The sequence below is a fragment of the Bos mutus genome, chromosome 23 (genome assembly GCF_027580195.1).
Source record: "Bos mutus isolate GX-2022 chromosome 23, NWIPB_WYAK_1.1, whole genome shotgun sequence".
NCBI classification, from domain to species: domain Eukaryota; kingdom Metazoa; phylum Chordata; class Mammalia; order Artiodactyla; family Bovidae; genus Bos; species Bos mutus.
The window spans coordinates 24,112,713-24,129,577 of record NC_091639.1 but is presented as its reverse complement, the minus strand read 5'-3'; the positions used below and the strand labels follow the sequence as shown (position 1 = coordinate 24,129,577).

At 39.4% G+C, this 16,865-nt stretch overlaps 1 protein-coding gene across 1 annotated transcript in view; it reads left to right on the top strand.

The window, feature by feature from the left end:
- TSBP1 (testis expressed basic protein 1) overlaps nt 1-16,865 on the top strand; it is a 153,526-nt gene that overhangs the window by 63,979 nt on the left and 72,682 nt on the right. Inside the window, exon 2 of the mRNA XM_070360966.1 lies at nt 2,985-3,110. Coding sequence (XP_070217067.1) covers nt 2,985-3,110 — 126 coding nt within the window. The remainder of the gene's footprint in view (nt 1-2,984; nt 3,111-16,865) is intronic.

Below are 16,865 nucleotides of genomic sequence, written 5' to 3'. Positions count from 1 at the left end.
GTTTGGTGGTGCTGAATTCTCTCAACTTTTGCTTGTCTATAAAGCTTTTGATTTCTCCTTCGTATTTGAATGAGATTCTTGCTGGGTATAGTAATCTGGGTTGTAGGTTTTACTCTTTTATCACTTTAAGTATGTCCTGCCATTCCCTTCTGGCTTGAAGAGTTTCTATTGAATGATCAGCTGTTATCCTTATGGGAATCCCCTTGTGAGTTATTTGTTGTTTTTCCCTTGTTGCTTTTAATATTTGTTCTTTGTGTTTGATCTTTGTCAATTTGATTAATATGTGTCTTGGGGTGTTTCACCTTTGATTTATCCTGTTTGGGACTCTCTGGGTTTCTTGGACTTGAGTGGCTATTTTCCTTCCCCATTTTAGAGAAGTTTTCAACTATTATCTCTTCAACTATTTTCTCATGGCCTTTTTGTCTTCTAGGGCCCCTATGATTTGAATGTTGGAGCGTTTGACATTGTCCCAGAGGTCTCTGAGCTTGTCCTCATTTCTTTTAATTATTTTTTGTTTTTCCTCTCTGCTTCATTTATTTCCACCATTCTATCTTCCACCTCACTTATCCTATCTTCTGCCTCAGTTATTCTACTGTTGGTTTCCTCCAGAGTGCTTTTGATCTCAGTTATTGCATTATTCATTGTTGATTGACTCTTTTTAATTTCTTCTAGGTCCTTATTAAACTTTTCTTGCATGTTGTCAATCCTTGTCTCTGGTCTATTTATCTGTAACTCCATTTTGTTTTCAAGATTTGGGGTCATTTTTACTATCATTATTCTGAATTCTTTTTCAGGTAGACTCCCTATTGCCTCCTCTTTTGTTTGGTTTAGTGTGCTTTTATCATGTCCCTTTACCTGCTGAATATTTCTCTGCCTTTTCAACTTGTTTAGGTTGCTGTGTTTGGAGTGGTCTTTCTGTATGCTGGAAGTTTGTGGTCCCTCTTTATTGTGGAGGTTCCTCCCTGTGTGTGGGGTTGGATGAGTGGCTTGTCAAGGTTTCCTGGTTAGGGAAGCTTGCATCAGTGCTCTGGTGGGTAGAGCTGGATCTCTTCTCTCTGAAGTGCAAGGAAGTGTCAAGTAGTGAGTTTTGAAGTGTCTGTGTGTTTGGTGTGACTTTTGGCCACCTGTACTTTGGTGCTCAGGGTTATGTTCCTATTTTTGTTGGAGAATTAGCTTGGTATGTCTTTTCTGAAACTTGTTGGCTTTTGGGTGGATCTTGGTTTCAGTGTAGATATAGAGGCTCCTGGATGAGCTCTTGTCAATTAATGTTCCCTGGAGTCAGGAGTTTTCTGGTGTTCTCAAGTTTTGGATTTAAGCCTCCTGCCTCTGGCTTTCAGTCTTATTCTTACAGTAGCCTCAAGACTTTTCCATCCATAGAGCACCAATGATAAAACATCTAGGTTAGTGGTGAAAAGATTCTCCACAGTGAGGGACACCCAGAGAGGTTCACAGAGTTACATGGAGAAGAGAAGAGGGAGGAGGGATATAGAGGTGACCAGGAGGAGAAGAGGGAAAATCAAAAGGGAATAACGCAATCTAGCCAGGAATCAATTCTCTATTTGCTCTCCACAGTCTGGAACACTCAAAGAGGTTCACAGAGTTCTACAGAGAAGAGAAGAGGGAGGAAGGAGATAGAGGTGATCAGGAGAAGTGGAGGGGGAATCAAAAGGAGAGAGACCAATCTAGCTAGTGATCAGTTCCCTAAGTGTTCTCCACAGCCTGGAATACCCACAGATTCACAGGGTTAATTAAGTAGAGAAGAGAAGGGGGAGTGAGGAGATAGGGGTGACCTGGGGGAGAAAAAGGAGAGTCAAAAGAGGAGAGAGTAATCAAGCCAGTAATCACACTCTTAAGTAAAAATGAGTATTGAAGATTGGATTCTTAAAGGTACAAAATTGATAACAAATACCAAAAAGCAAAGATTAAAAATCTAGAGTAGAGATTAGACTCCCAAAAATACAATAAAAACAATACAAAATCGCAAAAATTATAAAATATATATATATGAAATTTTCTTTAAAAGTAGGATCTTTTTTTTTTTACAAGGTAATAGTAGGTTTTAACGGGGAAGGCGATGGCACCCCACTCCGTACTCTTGCCTGAAAAATCCCATGGATGGAGGAGCCTGGAAGGCTGCAGTCCATGGGGTCGTGAAGAGTCACACACGACTGAGTGACTTCACTTTCACTTTTCACTTTTCACTTTCATGCATTGGAGAAGGAAATGGCAACCCACTCCAGTGTTCTTGCCTGGAGAATCCCAGGGATGGGGGAGCCTGATGGGCTGCCATCTATGGGGTCGCACAGAGTCGGACACGACTGAAGCAACTTAGCAGCAGCAGCAGCAGGTTTTAAAAATGAAAATAAAGGAGTAATAAAGAACTTAAATTTTTTTAATTTTTAAAAATTAAAAAATGATAATAGTAAAATATATCTAGGAATTTCTCTGGAGCTGTTGAGGGCAGTGTGGGGTCAGTTCAGTTTCAGATAGTTCCTTGTTCCATCTTATACTTCTCAAGGTCTATAGGTCCCCTCCAATGTAGTCAATGCTAACTATGGGGTTTTAATCTGTTGCACCTGTCACTTTCAAAGCAGTTCCCTCTTCTTTGTTTATTTTGGCTTCTTCTGTTTGCAAGTCTCTTCAGTATCTAACTTCCACCCTGACACAAGGGGGAGAAGGTGGTCATTTATTTAGGCTCACTTGTTCAATTGTGCTGTGGGGAGGGAGGAACACTGCAAACAAATATCACTGGCGTGTGTGGGGAGTGTTCACAGTGTCTGGGCCACACTGGGTTTTCCCCTGCTCCCTGCATGTGTGCTTTCCCCGTCAACACTGCTCAGGCTCCAGGTTGCTCTGCAGGGGAACTGTCTAATCTGGGCCCTGGGTTGCGTGCACTTCCCAGGTCTAAGCCACTTGGGTTAAGGCTCCTGAGTACCCCACAAAGGCACAGACTCAGTTGGGCCTGTGTTTTGTGCCCTTCCCAGGTCCGAGCAGCTCAGGCGACCAGGTGCTTGGTGAGCTCACTCTCCTCAGGTCGGGCAGTGCGTCTTATTACCTCCCCGGTCCCGGCCGCTCGGTTTCCCAGGTACGCAGTGGGAGCACCATCTCAGGTGTGTCGTGTGTCTCTTCTGGGGAGCTGATCTCTGGCTGTGACCCTCCTGGTGGATGTCAACCGTCCAGGATCCCAGGAAGACTTGGTTAGCAACTAGGAGCCTGCTTGCAGTTTGGTAGGGGATGCCATCTCTGGGGCCGAGTTTGCCCCTTGCCTTCCAGCTCTGGCTGTCGCCTGCCTGCCTCTCTGCCTCTGTTAGAGGATGGGCCGGTCCGCTGCTGGCTAGCTTTCCTCTGGTATTCTCTTGTTCCTTTGTTCTGTGAGTGGGCCAGGCAGTGCCTTAGGTTAGAGCTTTTCGTGGGAAAGTTCTCTCTCTCTCTTTCTTCTTCTTCTTTTTTTTTTTTTCTCTCTCTCTCTTTCTCTCTGGCTATCCCACAGTTTGGGTTGCTTTCTCACATTAGCTTCCTCAGATTGCCCTCAGGGCATTCAGGCCTGGTCCTTGCCCTAAGCAATGCAGTCTGCGCCTCCCTGTTCAGCCCCTACTTGCTGGTGGCAGACGCCAGCATCTGGGCTACTTCTCCACTGGGAGTTGCAGTTAGGCGCATAATCTCTGGGGTTTATTTATTTTTTCCTTCCAGTTATGCTGCCCTCTGAGATTCTAAAACTCCCCACAGACCCGCCAGTGAGAGGGTTTCCTGGTGTTTGGAAACTTTTCTTTTACAACTCCCTCCCCGGGTGGGTCTCCGTCCCTACCTCTTTTTATTTTTTATATTTTGTCCTTCCTCCTTTTGAAGACAATGGGCTGCCTTTCTCGGTGCCTGGTGTCCTCCACCAGTATTCAGAAGTTGTTTTGTGGTGTTTACTCAGTGTTCAAATGATCTTTCGATGAATTTGTTGGGGAGAAAGTGGTCTCCCCGTTCTATTCCTCCACCATCTTAGGACCTCCCCTCCCCACCAAGATTTAATTTTAAAAGACAGTGAGGCCTTTGTCTTATTGCTCTCTTAGTCTCTCTCTTGGATCACCCACAGAAGAAAACCAGCTATCATGTCATGAGCAGCTCTCCAAAGGAAGCCCACATAGCAAGCAATCAAAGCTTTCTGCCAACAGCCATGAGTAAGATATCTTGGAAACACATCTTTCAGACCTGATCAAGGCTTCAAATGACTACAACCCCAGTCAACAGCTTGACTGCAATTGCATAAAAGAACTTAAATAAGAATCACCCAGCTAAGCTACTCTTACCTTCAGAAAAATGTTTTTAACCCTCAGAAAATAAGTGAGATAATAAATGTTTGTTGTCTTGAGCTGCTGAATTTTGGGGTAATTTGTTTCTTCTCAATAGATGTGATAATAAGACCAGACTGTCGGATAAAATAGTTAAGTAAATTCACAATGAATGAAGTCAGTTCAGTTCAGTTCAGTTGCTCAGTAGTGTACAACTTTTTGTTACCCCATGAACTGCAGCACGCCAGGCCTCTCTGTCCATCAACAAATCCCAGAGCCTGCTCAAACTCTGTCCATTGAGTCGGTGATGCCATCCAACAATCTCGTCCTCTGTCATCTCCTCCTCCTGCCCTCAATCTTTCCCAGCATCGGGGTCTTTTCCAGTGAGTCAGTTCTTCACATCAGTGGCCAAAGAATTGGAGCTTCAGCTTCAGCATCAATCCTTCCAATGAATATTGAGGACTAATTTCCTTTAGGATTGACTGGTTTGATTTCCTTGCAGTTCAAGGGACTCTCAAAGTCTTCTCCAACACCACATTTCAAAATCATCAATTCTTTGGCACTCAGCTTTCTTTATGGTCCAAGTCAATCATCTTTAATGTCATACCCTCTAAGCACTACCTCATAATCCAACAACAGGCATGTTCAAAGAATACATGCAGCTGGAACTCCTATACACTACCTGTGGGAGTGTAAATTATTGTAGCCACTTTTGAAAACTATTTGGTAAGTATCTACTTAAGCTAAACATAGCCTAGCTATGACCCAGCAATTTCACTTTCAGATAAATACCCAACAGAAACTGGTGCAAATACTTATCAAACAACATGTACGAGTGCTCATAGAAACTTTGTTTATAAGAACCAAACATTATATATATAACTCAAATGTTCATGCACAGAAGAATAGATAAATAAGTTGTAGTATATTTCTTAAATGGAATATTTTGCAGCAATGAAAAAGAATAAACTACAGCTGCAAGCACAACAACATGGATGAATCTCACCTCATAATTTTAAGTTAAAGAAGCCAGACAGCAAAGAGTATATAATCTATAATTCCATTTATATAAAGTCTAAGAACAGAGAAAACCAACCCTTGCATAGAAATCAAACCATAGGTACTTTTAGTAGGGGTTTTATGGAAAGGGAACAAAAAAAGAACTTTCTAGAGGGCTAAAAGTGTTCTATATCTTGATCTAGGTGAAGTATAACTGATATACCTTCACATAAAAATACATTAAGCTGTGCACTTAAGATTTGTGCACTTTCCTGCACATATATTAGATTTAACAATAAACTCTGAACTTTTAACATGGCTAAGACCCAGTTCCAGAATTACCAGAAGGAAATTTTTTTCTTTTCAGCTTTATGATTGTCTATAATTTTTATTTTAATAAAAAGTATGCATCTTTTTTAATTTAAAAATGTCAGCTCAAAAAAACTGTACATTACATTTTAGCTGTCATTTATTACAACTATGAAATAGCCAAAAGACTAGGAGAAAAGACACTGAAATGTTAAATGATTTTTCTCTCCAGAAAAAGGAGTAATTAATTTTTTATTATTTTTTTTGTTTCTTTATTTTCATCATGCAGTGTTGAGCATGAATTGCTTTTACAAGAGGGAAAAATGTTTAAAGATTGACTGGCAGAGATGTCCTTTGCCATAACTGTTACCAGGAGCACCAGGATAGGAAGATGAGCCAAAACAGTATTTCTGAGGAATTTGTGGAAGAGTTTACTGACAGAGGGTTACATTTTTCAAGGTTTGTATTAGATTTTAAAATATGTTATTTCATGTCATTTTAAATAGGTATTACTTGACCTATAGAACGTTGCATGCAGTAAGTATGGAGTAAATATTTACTTTATCAATTAACAGGAGCATTAAAGAAGTCTGTCGGCTCATGTGCATCATACATATTATGTACCAGGATAATCTACCAAAATGATAAAGTCAACTGTTGTAGCCTAGTGAACCACTGTGAATAGAGTCTCCAAAGGCCACTCATCCCAGAGCAACCTTCTTATGCAAAGACTTTCCCTGCAACACTCTAGGCAACTTTGGCCTATCCAGGCAGACACAAAACATAAAATCAAGCAGAGAAGACTATAAATGTTTCCTTGTGAGAAATTTTATGTATCTATCTTTACTTATGCATTTATCTACGTACTACATTTATTATTTAAAAGGTAAAGCAAAATCACTGTATAGAGGAAGCGGTCCTAAGATGGCAGAGGAATAAAATGGGGAGACCACTTTCTCCCCCACAAAGTCATCAAAAGAAAATTTGAACACTGAGTAAATTCCACAAAACAACTGAATGCTGGCAGAGGACATCAGGCACCCAGAAGAGCAGTCCATTGTCTTTGAAAGGAGGTAGGAAAAATATATAAAAGATTAAAAAAGAGACAAAAGAGGTAGGGACGGAGATCAGTCCCAGAAAGGGAGTCTTTAAAAAGAGAGAAGTTTCCAAACACCAGGAAACACTCTCAATGGCGAGTCTGTGGTGAGCCTTGGAACCTCAGAGGGCAACATAACTGGGAGGAAAAATAAATAAATAATTAAAACCCACAGATTACATGCCCAATGGTAACTCCCAACGGAGAAGCAGCGCAGCCACCCACATCCACCACTAGCAAGCTCCCAACGGAGAAGCAGCACAGCCACCCACATCCACCACTAGCAAGCAGGGTCTGGTCAGGGAGGCGCAGGCTGCATTGCTTAGAGGTAAGGACTGGGCATGAATGCCCCGAGGAAAATCTGAGGGAACTAACTTGAGATAGCAAACCAGACTGTGGGATAGCTACCCAGCAAAAAGCCCTAATCTAAGGCACCACCAGGCCTGCTCACAGAACAAAGGACTGAGCAGAACTAGCCGGCTGAGAACCAGCCCATCCCCTGCCGGAGACTGGCAGGTGAGGGCAGCCAGAGCTGGAAGGGGGCAATTGTGGCCCCAGAGAGGCATCATCTACCAAACTAAAAGCAGGTTTCATTGCTAATCAAGACTTCTTGGGATTCTGGATGGTCAACATCTGCCAGGAGGGTTGCAGCCAGAGATTAGCTCCCCAGAAGAGACACATGCCACACCTGAGAAGGTGTGCTGATTGTACACCCAGAAAACAGAGTGGCAGGGATGGGGAGGCGATAAGTCACAGTGACCGTGCTCGCCAAACACCTGGTCACCTGAACTGCTTGGACCTGGGAAGGGCACAAAACACAGGCCCAACCGAGTCTGCACCTCTGAGGACTACCCAAGTACCTGAACCTGAGTGGCTTAGATCTGGGAAGTGCACACAACCCAGGGCCGGCCTCAGACAGTTCCCAGAAGAGCAACCTAGAGCCTAAGCAGTGTAGACAGGGAAAGTCCCCATGAGCGGGTGCAAACCCAGTGTGGCTGAGACACTGTGAGCACACGCCATTGTTATTTGTTTGCAGTGTTCCTCCCTCCCCACAGCACGACTGAACAAGTGATCCTTAAAAGTGTCCACCACCGCCCCCTTGTGCCAGGGCAGAAATTAGACACTGAAGAGACCAGCAGACAGAAGAAGCTAAGAGGGAACCGCCTTGGAAGTGACAGGTGCAAAAGATTAAAACCTTGTACTTAGCACTGACTACACAGAAAGGGGCCTATAGATCTTGAGAAGTATAAGCCGGATCAAGGAACTATCTGAAAATGAACTCACCCCACACTGTCTACAACAACACCAGAGAAAGTCCCAGAAAATATTTTAATATTATCATTCTTTAAAATTTTTTTAAATTTTTTTTTATTTTAAGTCCTCTATTACTCCTTTAATTTTCATTTTTATAACCTACTATTATTTGCAAACTAAAAAGACCCTAATTTTTAAAGCAAATTTCATATATATATATATTTTATAATTTTTGTGACTTTAATATTGTATTTTTGAGAATCCAACCTCTACTATAGATTTTTAAATCTTTGCTTTTTGGTATTTGTTATTAATTTTGTACCTTTAAGAACCCAATCTTCAGTACACATTTTTACTTGGGAGCGAGATTACTGGCTTGACTGCTCTCTCCCTCTTTGGACTCTCCTTTTTCTCCACCAGGTCGCCTCTCTCTCCTCCCTACTCCTTCTCTTCTCTACCAAAATCTGTGAATCTCTGTGTGTTCTGGAGGGTGGAGAACACTTAGGGAACTGATTACTGGCTGGATCTGTCTCTCCTTTTGATTCTCCCTTTTCTCCTCCTGGTCACCTCTGTCTCCTTCCTCCATCTTCTCTTCTCTGTATAACTCCGTGAACATCTCTGAGTGGTTCAGACTGTGGAGTGCACATAAGGAAGTGATTACTGGCTAGCTTGTTCTCTCCTCTTTTGATTCCACCACATGTCATCCTGGTCACCTCTATCTCCTTCCTCCCTCTTCTCTTCTCCATGTAACTCTGTGAACCTCTCTGGGTGTCCCTCACTGTGGAGAAATTTTTCATCTTTAACCTAGATGTTTTATCAATGGTGCTGTATAGATGGAGAAGACTTGAAGCTACTGTAAAAATAAGACTGAAAACCAGAAGCAGGAGGCTTAAGTCCAAATCCTGAGAACACCAGAGAACTCCTGACTCCAGGGAACATTAATTGACAGGAGTTCATCAAACGCCTCCATACCTACACTGACACCAAGGACCACCCAAGGACCAACAAGTTCCAGAGCAAGACATAACATGCAAATTCTCTAGCAACACAGCAACATAGCCTTGAGCTTCAATATACAGGTTGCCCAAAGTCACTCCAAACCCATTGACATCTCATAACTAATTACTGGACACTTCATTGCACTCCAGAGAGAAGAAATCCAGCTCCACCCACCAGAACATCAACACAAGCTTCCTTAACCAGGAAACCTTGACAAGCCACCCATACAACCCCACTCACAGTGATGAAACTCCACAATAAAGAGAACTCCACAAACTGCCAAAATACAGAAAGGCCACCCCAAACACAGCAATATAAACAAGGTGAAGAGACAGAGGAATACCCATCAGGTAAAGGAACAGGATAAATGCCCACCAAACCAAAAAAAAAAGAGGAAGAGATAAGGATTCTACCTGATAAAGAATCCCAAATAATGATAGTGAAAATGATCCAAAATCTTGAAAACAAAGTGGAATCACAGATAAATAGCCTGGAGACAAGGATTGAGAAGATGCAAGAAAGGTTTAACAAGGATCTAGAAGAAATAAAAAAGAGTCAATCAATAATGAGTAATGCAGTAAATGATATCAAAAACACTCTGGAGGGAACCAACAGTAGAATAACAGAGGCAGAAGGTAGGATTTGTGAGGTAGAAGATAGAGAGGAAAAAAGAAAAACGAATAAAAAGAAATGAGGACAAGCTCAGAGACCTCTGGAACAATGTTAAACGCCCCAACTTTCAAATCATAGGAGTTCCAGAAGGAGAAGACAAAAAGAAAGACCATGACAAAATACTTGAGGAGATAATAGTTGAAAACTTCCCTAAAATGGGGAAGGAAATAATCACCCAAGTCCAATAAACCCAGAGAATCCCAAATCGAATAAACCCAAGGTGAAACACCCCCAAGACACATGCTAATCAAATTAACAAAGATCAAAGACAAAGAACAAATATTAAAAGCAGCAAGGGAAAAACAACAAATAACACACAAGGGGATTCCCATAAGGATAACAGCTGATCTTTCAATAGAAACTCTTCAGGCCAGGAGGGAATGGAGGACATACTGAAAGTGATGAAAGAAAATAACCTACAGCCCAGATTATTGTACCCAGAAAGGAGCTTATGCAAATATGAAGGAGAAATCAAAAGCTTTACAGACAAGCAAAAGCCGAGAGAATTCAGCACCACCAAACCAGCTCTTCAAAAATGCTAAAGGATCTTCTCTAGACAGGAAACACAAAAAGGGTGTATAAACTCAAACCCAAAACAACAAAGTAAATGGCAATGGGGTCATACTTATCAATAATTACCTTAAATGTAAATGGATTGAATGGCCAAACCAAAAGACAAAGACTGGCTAAATGGATACAAAAACAGGACCCCCTATATATGCTATCTACAAGAGACCCACCTCAAAACAAGGGACACATACAGACTGAGACTGAAAGACTGGAAAAAGATATTCCATGCAAATAGACACCAAAAGAAAGCAGGAGTAGCAATACTCATATCAGATAAAATAGACCTTAAAACAAAGGCTGTGAAAAGAGACAAAGAAGGACACTACATAATGATCAAAGGATCAATCCAAGAAGAAGATATAACAATTATAAATATATATGCACCCAACATAGGAGCACCTCAATATGTAAGACAAATGCTAACAAGTATGAAAGGGGAAATTAACAATAACACGATAATAGTGGAAGACTTTAATACCCCACTCACACCTATGGATAGATCAACTAGACAGAAATTAACAAGGAAACACAAACTTTAAATGACACAATAGACCAGTTAGACCTAATTGATATCTATAGGACATTTCAGCCCAAAACAATGAATTTCACCTTTTTCTCAAGTGCACACGGAAAATTCTCCAGGATAGATCACATCCTGGGCCATAAATCTACCCTTGGTAAATTCAGAAAAATTGAAATCATTCCAAGCATCTTTTCTGACCACAATGCAGTAAGATTAGATCTCAATTACAGGAGAAAAACTATTAAAAATTCCAACATATGGAGGCTGAACAACACGCTGCTGAATAACCAACAAATCACAGATGAAATCAAAAAGAAATCAAATTTGCATAGAAATGAATGAAAATGAAAACACAACAACCCAAAACCTGTGGGACACTGTAAAAGCAGTCCTAAGGGGAAGGCTCATAGCAATACAGGCATACCTCAAGAAACAAGAAAAAAGTCAAATAAATAACCTAACTCTACATCTAAAGCAACTAGAAAAGGAAGAAATGAAGAACCCCAGGGTTAGTAGAAGGAAAGAAATCTTAAAAATTAGGGCATAAATAAATGCAAAAGAAACAAAAGAGACCATAGCAAAAATCAACAAAGCCAAAAGCTGGTTCTTTGAAACAATAAATAAAATTGACAAACCATTAGCCAGACTCATCAAGAAACAAAGGGAGAAAAATCAAATCAATAAAATTAGAAACAAAAATGGAGAGATCACAACAGACAACACAGAAATACAAAGGATTGTATGAGACTACTATTAGCAATTATATGCCAATAAAATGGACAACTTGGAAGAAACGGACAAATTCTTAGAAAAGTACAACTTCCCAAAGCTGAACCAGGAAGAAATAGAAAATCTTAACAGACCCATCACAAGCATGGAAATTGAAACTGTAATCAGAAATCTTCCAGCAAACAAAAGCCCAGGTCCAGACAGCTTCACAGATGAATTCTACCAAAAATTTAGAGAATAGCTGACACCTACCCTGCTCAAACTCTTCCAGAAAATTGCAGAGGAAGGTAAACTTCCAAACTCATTCTATGAGGCCACCATCACCCTAATATCAAAACCTGACAAAGATGCCCCAAAAAAGAAAACTATAGGCCAATATCATTGATGAACATAGATGCAAGAATCCTTCATAAAATTCTAGCAATCACAATCCAAAAACACATTAAAAAGATCATACATCATGACCAAGTGGGCTTTATCCCAGGGAAGCAAGGATTCTTCAATACCTGCAAATCAATCAGTGTAATACACCACATTAACAAATTGAAAAATAAAAGCCTTATGATTATCTCAATAGGTGCAGAGAAAGCCTTTGACAAAATTCAACATCCATTTATGATAAAAAAAAAAAAACTTTCCAGAAAGCAGAAATAGAAGGAACATACCTCAACATAATAAAAGCTATATATGACAAACCCACAGCAAACATTATTCTCAACGGTGAAAAATTGAAAGCATTTCCCCTAAAGTCAGGAACAAGACAAGGGTGCCCACTTTCACCACTACTATTCAACATAGTTTTGGAAGATTTGGCCACAGCAATCAGAGCAGAAAAAGAAATAAAAGGAATCCAAATTGGAAAAGAAGAAATAAAACTCTCACTATTTGCAGATGGCATGATCCTCTACATATAAAACCCTAAAGACTCCACCAGAAAGTTACTAGAGCTAACCTATGAATATACTAAAGTTCCAGGATATAAAATCAACACACAGAAATCCCTTGCATTCCTATACACTAGCAATGAGAAAATAGACAAAGAAATTAAGGAAACAATTCCATTCACCACTGCAACAAAAGAATAAAATACTTAGGAATATATCTACATAAAAAACAAAAGACCTATATATAGAAAACTATAAAACAGTGGTGAAAGAAATCAAAGAGGACACTAATAGATGGAGAAATATACCATATTCATGGATCAGAAGAATCAATATAGTGGAAATGAGTATACTACTCAAAGCAAAAATCAACAAAACCAAAACCTGGTTCTTTGAGAGGATAAATTAAGTTGACAAACCATTTGCCAGACTCATCAAGAAACAAAGGGAGAAAAATCAAATCAATAAAATTAGAAATGAAAATGGAGAGATCACAACAGACAACACAGAAATACAAAGGATCATAAGAGACTACTATCAGCAATTATATGCCAATAAAATCGACAACTTGGAAGAAATGGACAAATTCTTAGAAAAGTACAACTTTCCAAAATTGAACCACGAAGAAATAAAAAATCTTAACAGCCCCATCACAAGCACGGAAATTGAAACTGTAATCAGAAATCTTCCAGCCCAGGTCCAGACGGCTTCACTGGAGAAGGCAATGGCACCCCATTCCAGTACTCTTGCCTGGAAAATCCCATGGACAGAGGACCTGGTAGGCTGCAGTCCATGGGGTTGCGAAGAGTCAGACACGACTGACTGACTTCACTTTCACTTTTCACGTTCATGCATTGGAGAAGAAAATGGAAACCCACTCCAATGTTCTTGCCTGGAGAGTCTCAGGGACGGGGGAGCCTGGTGGGCTGCCATCTATGGGGTCACGCACAGTCGGACATGACTGAAGTGACTTAGCAGCAGATGCCTTCACAGCTGAATTCTACCAAAAATTTAGAGAAGAGCTAACACCTATCCTACTCAAACTCTTCCAGAAAATTGCAGAGGAAGGTAAACTTCCAAACTCATTCCATGAGGCCACCATCACCCTAATACCAAAACCTGACAAGCATGCCTCAAAAAAAGAAAACTACAGGCCAATATCATTGATAAACATAGATGCAGAAATCCTTAACAAATTTCTAGCAATCAGATTCCAACAACACATTAAAAAGATCATACATCATGACCAAGTGGGCTTTATCCCAGGGACACAAGGATTCTTCAATATATGCAAATCAATCAATGTAATACACCACATTAACAAATTGAAAAATACAAGCCATATGATTATCTCAATAGACACAGAGAAAGCCTTTCACAAAATTGAACATCCATTTATGGTAAAAACCCTCCAGAAAGCAGGAATAGAAGGAACATACCTCAACATAATAAAAGCTATATATGACAAACCCACAGCAAACATTATCCTCAATGGTGAAAAATTGAAAGCATTTCCCTAAAGTCAGGAACAAGACAAGGGTGCCCATTCTCACCACTACTATTCAACATAGTTTTGGAAGATTTGGCCACAGCAATCAGAGCAGAAAAAGAAATAAAAGGAATCCAAATTGGAAAAGAAGAAATAAAACTTCTCACTATTTGCAGATGGCATGATCCTCTACATATAAAACCCTAAAGACTCCACCAGAAAGTTACTAGAGCTAACCTATGAATATACTAAAGTTCCAGGATATAAAATCAACACACAGAAATCCCTTGCATTCCTATACACTAGCAATGAGAAAATAGACAAAGAAATTAAGGAAACAATTCCATTCACCACTGCAACAAAAGAATAAAATACTTAGGAATATATCTACATAAAAAACAAAAGACCTATATATAGAAAACTATAAAACACTGGTGAAAGAAATCAAAGAGGACACTAATTGATGGAGAAATATACCGTGATCATGGATCAGAAGAATCAATGTAGTGAAAATAATATACTACCCAAAACAATCTATAGATTCAATGCAATCCCTATCAAGCTACCAATGGTATTTTTCACAGAGCTAGAACAAATAATTTCACAATTTGTATGGAAATACAAAAAAAAAAAAAAAAACTCAAATAGCCAAAGCAATCTTCAGAAAGAAGAATGGAACTGGAGGAATCAACCTGCCTGACTTCAGGCTCTACTACAAAGAAACAGTCATCAAGACAGTATAGTACCGGCACAAAGACAGAAATATAGATCAATGGAACAAAATAGAAAGCCCAGAGATAAATCCATGCACCTATGGACACTTTATCTTTGACAAAGGAGGCAAGAATATACAATGGAGAAAAGACAGTCTCTTTAACAAGTGGTGCTGGCAAAACTGTAAAAGAATGAAACCAGAACACTTTCTAACATCATACACAAAAATAAACTCAAAATGGATTAAAGATCTAAACGTAAACCAGAATTTATAAAACTCCTAGAGGAGAACATAGGCAAAACCCTCCCCGACAAAAATCACAGCAGGATCCTCTATGACCCACCTCCCAGAATATTGGAAATAAAAGCAAAAATAAACAAATGGGACCTAATTAAACTTAAAAGCTTCTGCACAACAAAGGAAACTATAAGCAAGGTGAAAAGACAGCCTTCAGAATGGAAGAAAATAATAGCAAATGAAGCAACTGACAAAGAATTAATCTCAAAAATACACAATCAACTCCTGCAGCTCAATTCCAGAAAAATAAGCGACCCAATCAAAAAATAGGCCAAAGAACTAAACAGACATTTCTCCAAAGAAGGCTACAAATGGCTAACAAACACATGAAAAGATGTTCAACATCATTCATTATCAGAGAAATGCAAATCAAAACCACAAGGAGGTACCATTTCATGCCAGTCAGAATGGCTGCTATCCAAAAATCTACAAGCAATAAATGCTGGAGAGGATGTGGAGAAAAGGGAACCCTCTTACACTGTTGGTGGGAATGCAAACTAGTTCAGCCACTATGGAGAACAGTGTGGAGATTCCTTTAAAAACTGGAAATAGAACTGCCATATGACCCAGCAATCCCACTGCTGGCATACACAGTGAGGAAACCAGAATTGAAAGAGACACATGTACCCCAATGTTCATCACAGCACTGTTTATAATAGCCAGGACGTGGAAGAAACCTAGATGTCCATCAGCAGATGAATGGATAAGAAAGCAGTGGTACATATACACAATGGAGTATTACTCAGCCATTAAAAAGAATACATTTGAATCAGTTTTAATGAGGTGAATGAAACTGGAGCCTATTATACAGAGTGAAGTAAGCCAGAAAGAAAAACACCAATACAGTATAGTAATGCATATATGTGGAGTTTAGAAAGATGGTAACGATAACCCTGTATGTGAGACAAAAAAAAGAGACATGGATGTATAGAACAGTCTTTTGGACTCTGTGGGAGAGGGTGAAGGTGGGATGATTTGGGAGAATGGCATTGAAACATGTATATTATCATATGTGAAATAAATTGCCAGTCCAGGTTCAATGTATGATACAGGATGCACTGGGATGACCCAGAGGGATGGGATGGGGAGGGAGGTGGGAGGGGGATTCAGGATGGGGAACCCATGTACACCCGTGGCAGATTCATGTCAATATATGGCAAAACCACCACAATATTGTAAAGTAATTAGCCTCCAAATAAAATAAATAAATTTATATTAAAAATAATAATAAAAAACCACTGTGCAAACACAGAAAATATTAGAAAATACAAAAAATTCTTCATAATAACACAATGAAAGATCATTATTATTAATTTAATGCATGTTTTGACTTTCAGATTCATTTGTATTTTAATTTATTTGAGCTTTTTTTTCCCATGTAACTAATTATATCATGTGCTCTTCCCATGTCATTAAAAATTCTATAAAAACATGCTTTTCTGTGTTGTGTAATATATACAATAATTTATCAAACAATCCCTTTGTTTTAACACATTTAGGTTTCTCTTTCTTTTTTTTAATTTCCCAAACTGTACACTTCACCCTTTTGACTCATTTTGTAACTAGAAGCTTGTACCTCTTAATTTCACTCATCCCCACATCCTCTTTCCCTCCAGCAACCACTTGTTTTTCCTCTGTATCTATGTTTCTGTTTCTATTTTCATATGTTTGTTCATTTGTTTTGTATCTAAATTTCACATATAAATGAAATGATATGGCACTTTTCTTTCTCTGCATGACATTTAACTTAGCATAATACCCTCTAGTATAATGAGGCTAGTGAAAATCCTGGCTTAAAACTCAACATTCAAAAAACTAGATCATGGCATCCAGTCCCATCACTTTATGGCAAATAGATGGGGAAACAATGGAAATAGTAACATACTTTATTTTCTTGGGCTCCAAAATCACTGTAGATGGTGAGTACAGCCATAAAATTAAAAGACGTTTGCTCCTTGGAAGAAAAGCTATGACCAACCTAGACAACATATTGAAAAGAAGAGATTACTTTGCCAACAAAGATCCATTTGGTCAAAGCTATGGCTTTTCCCA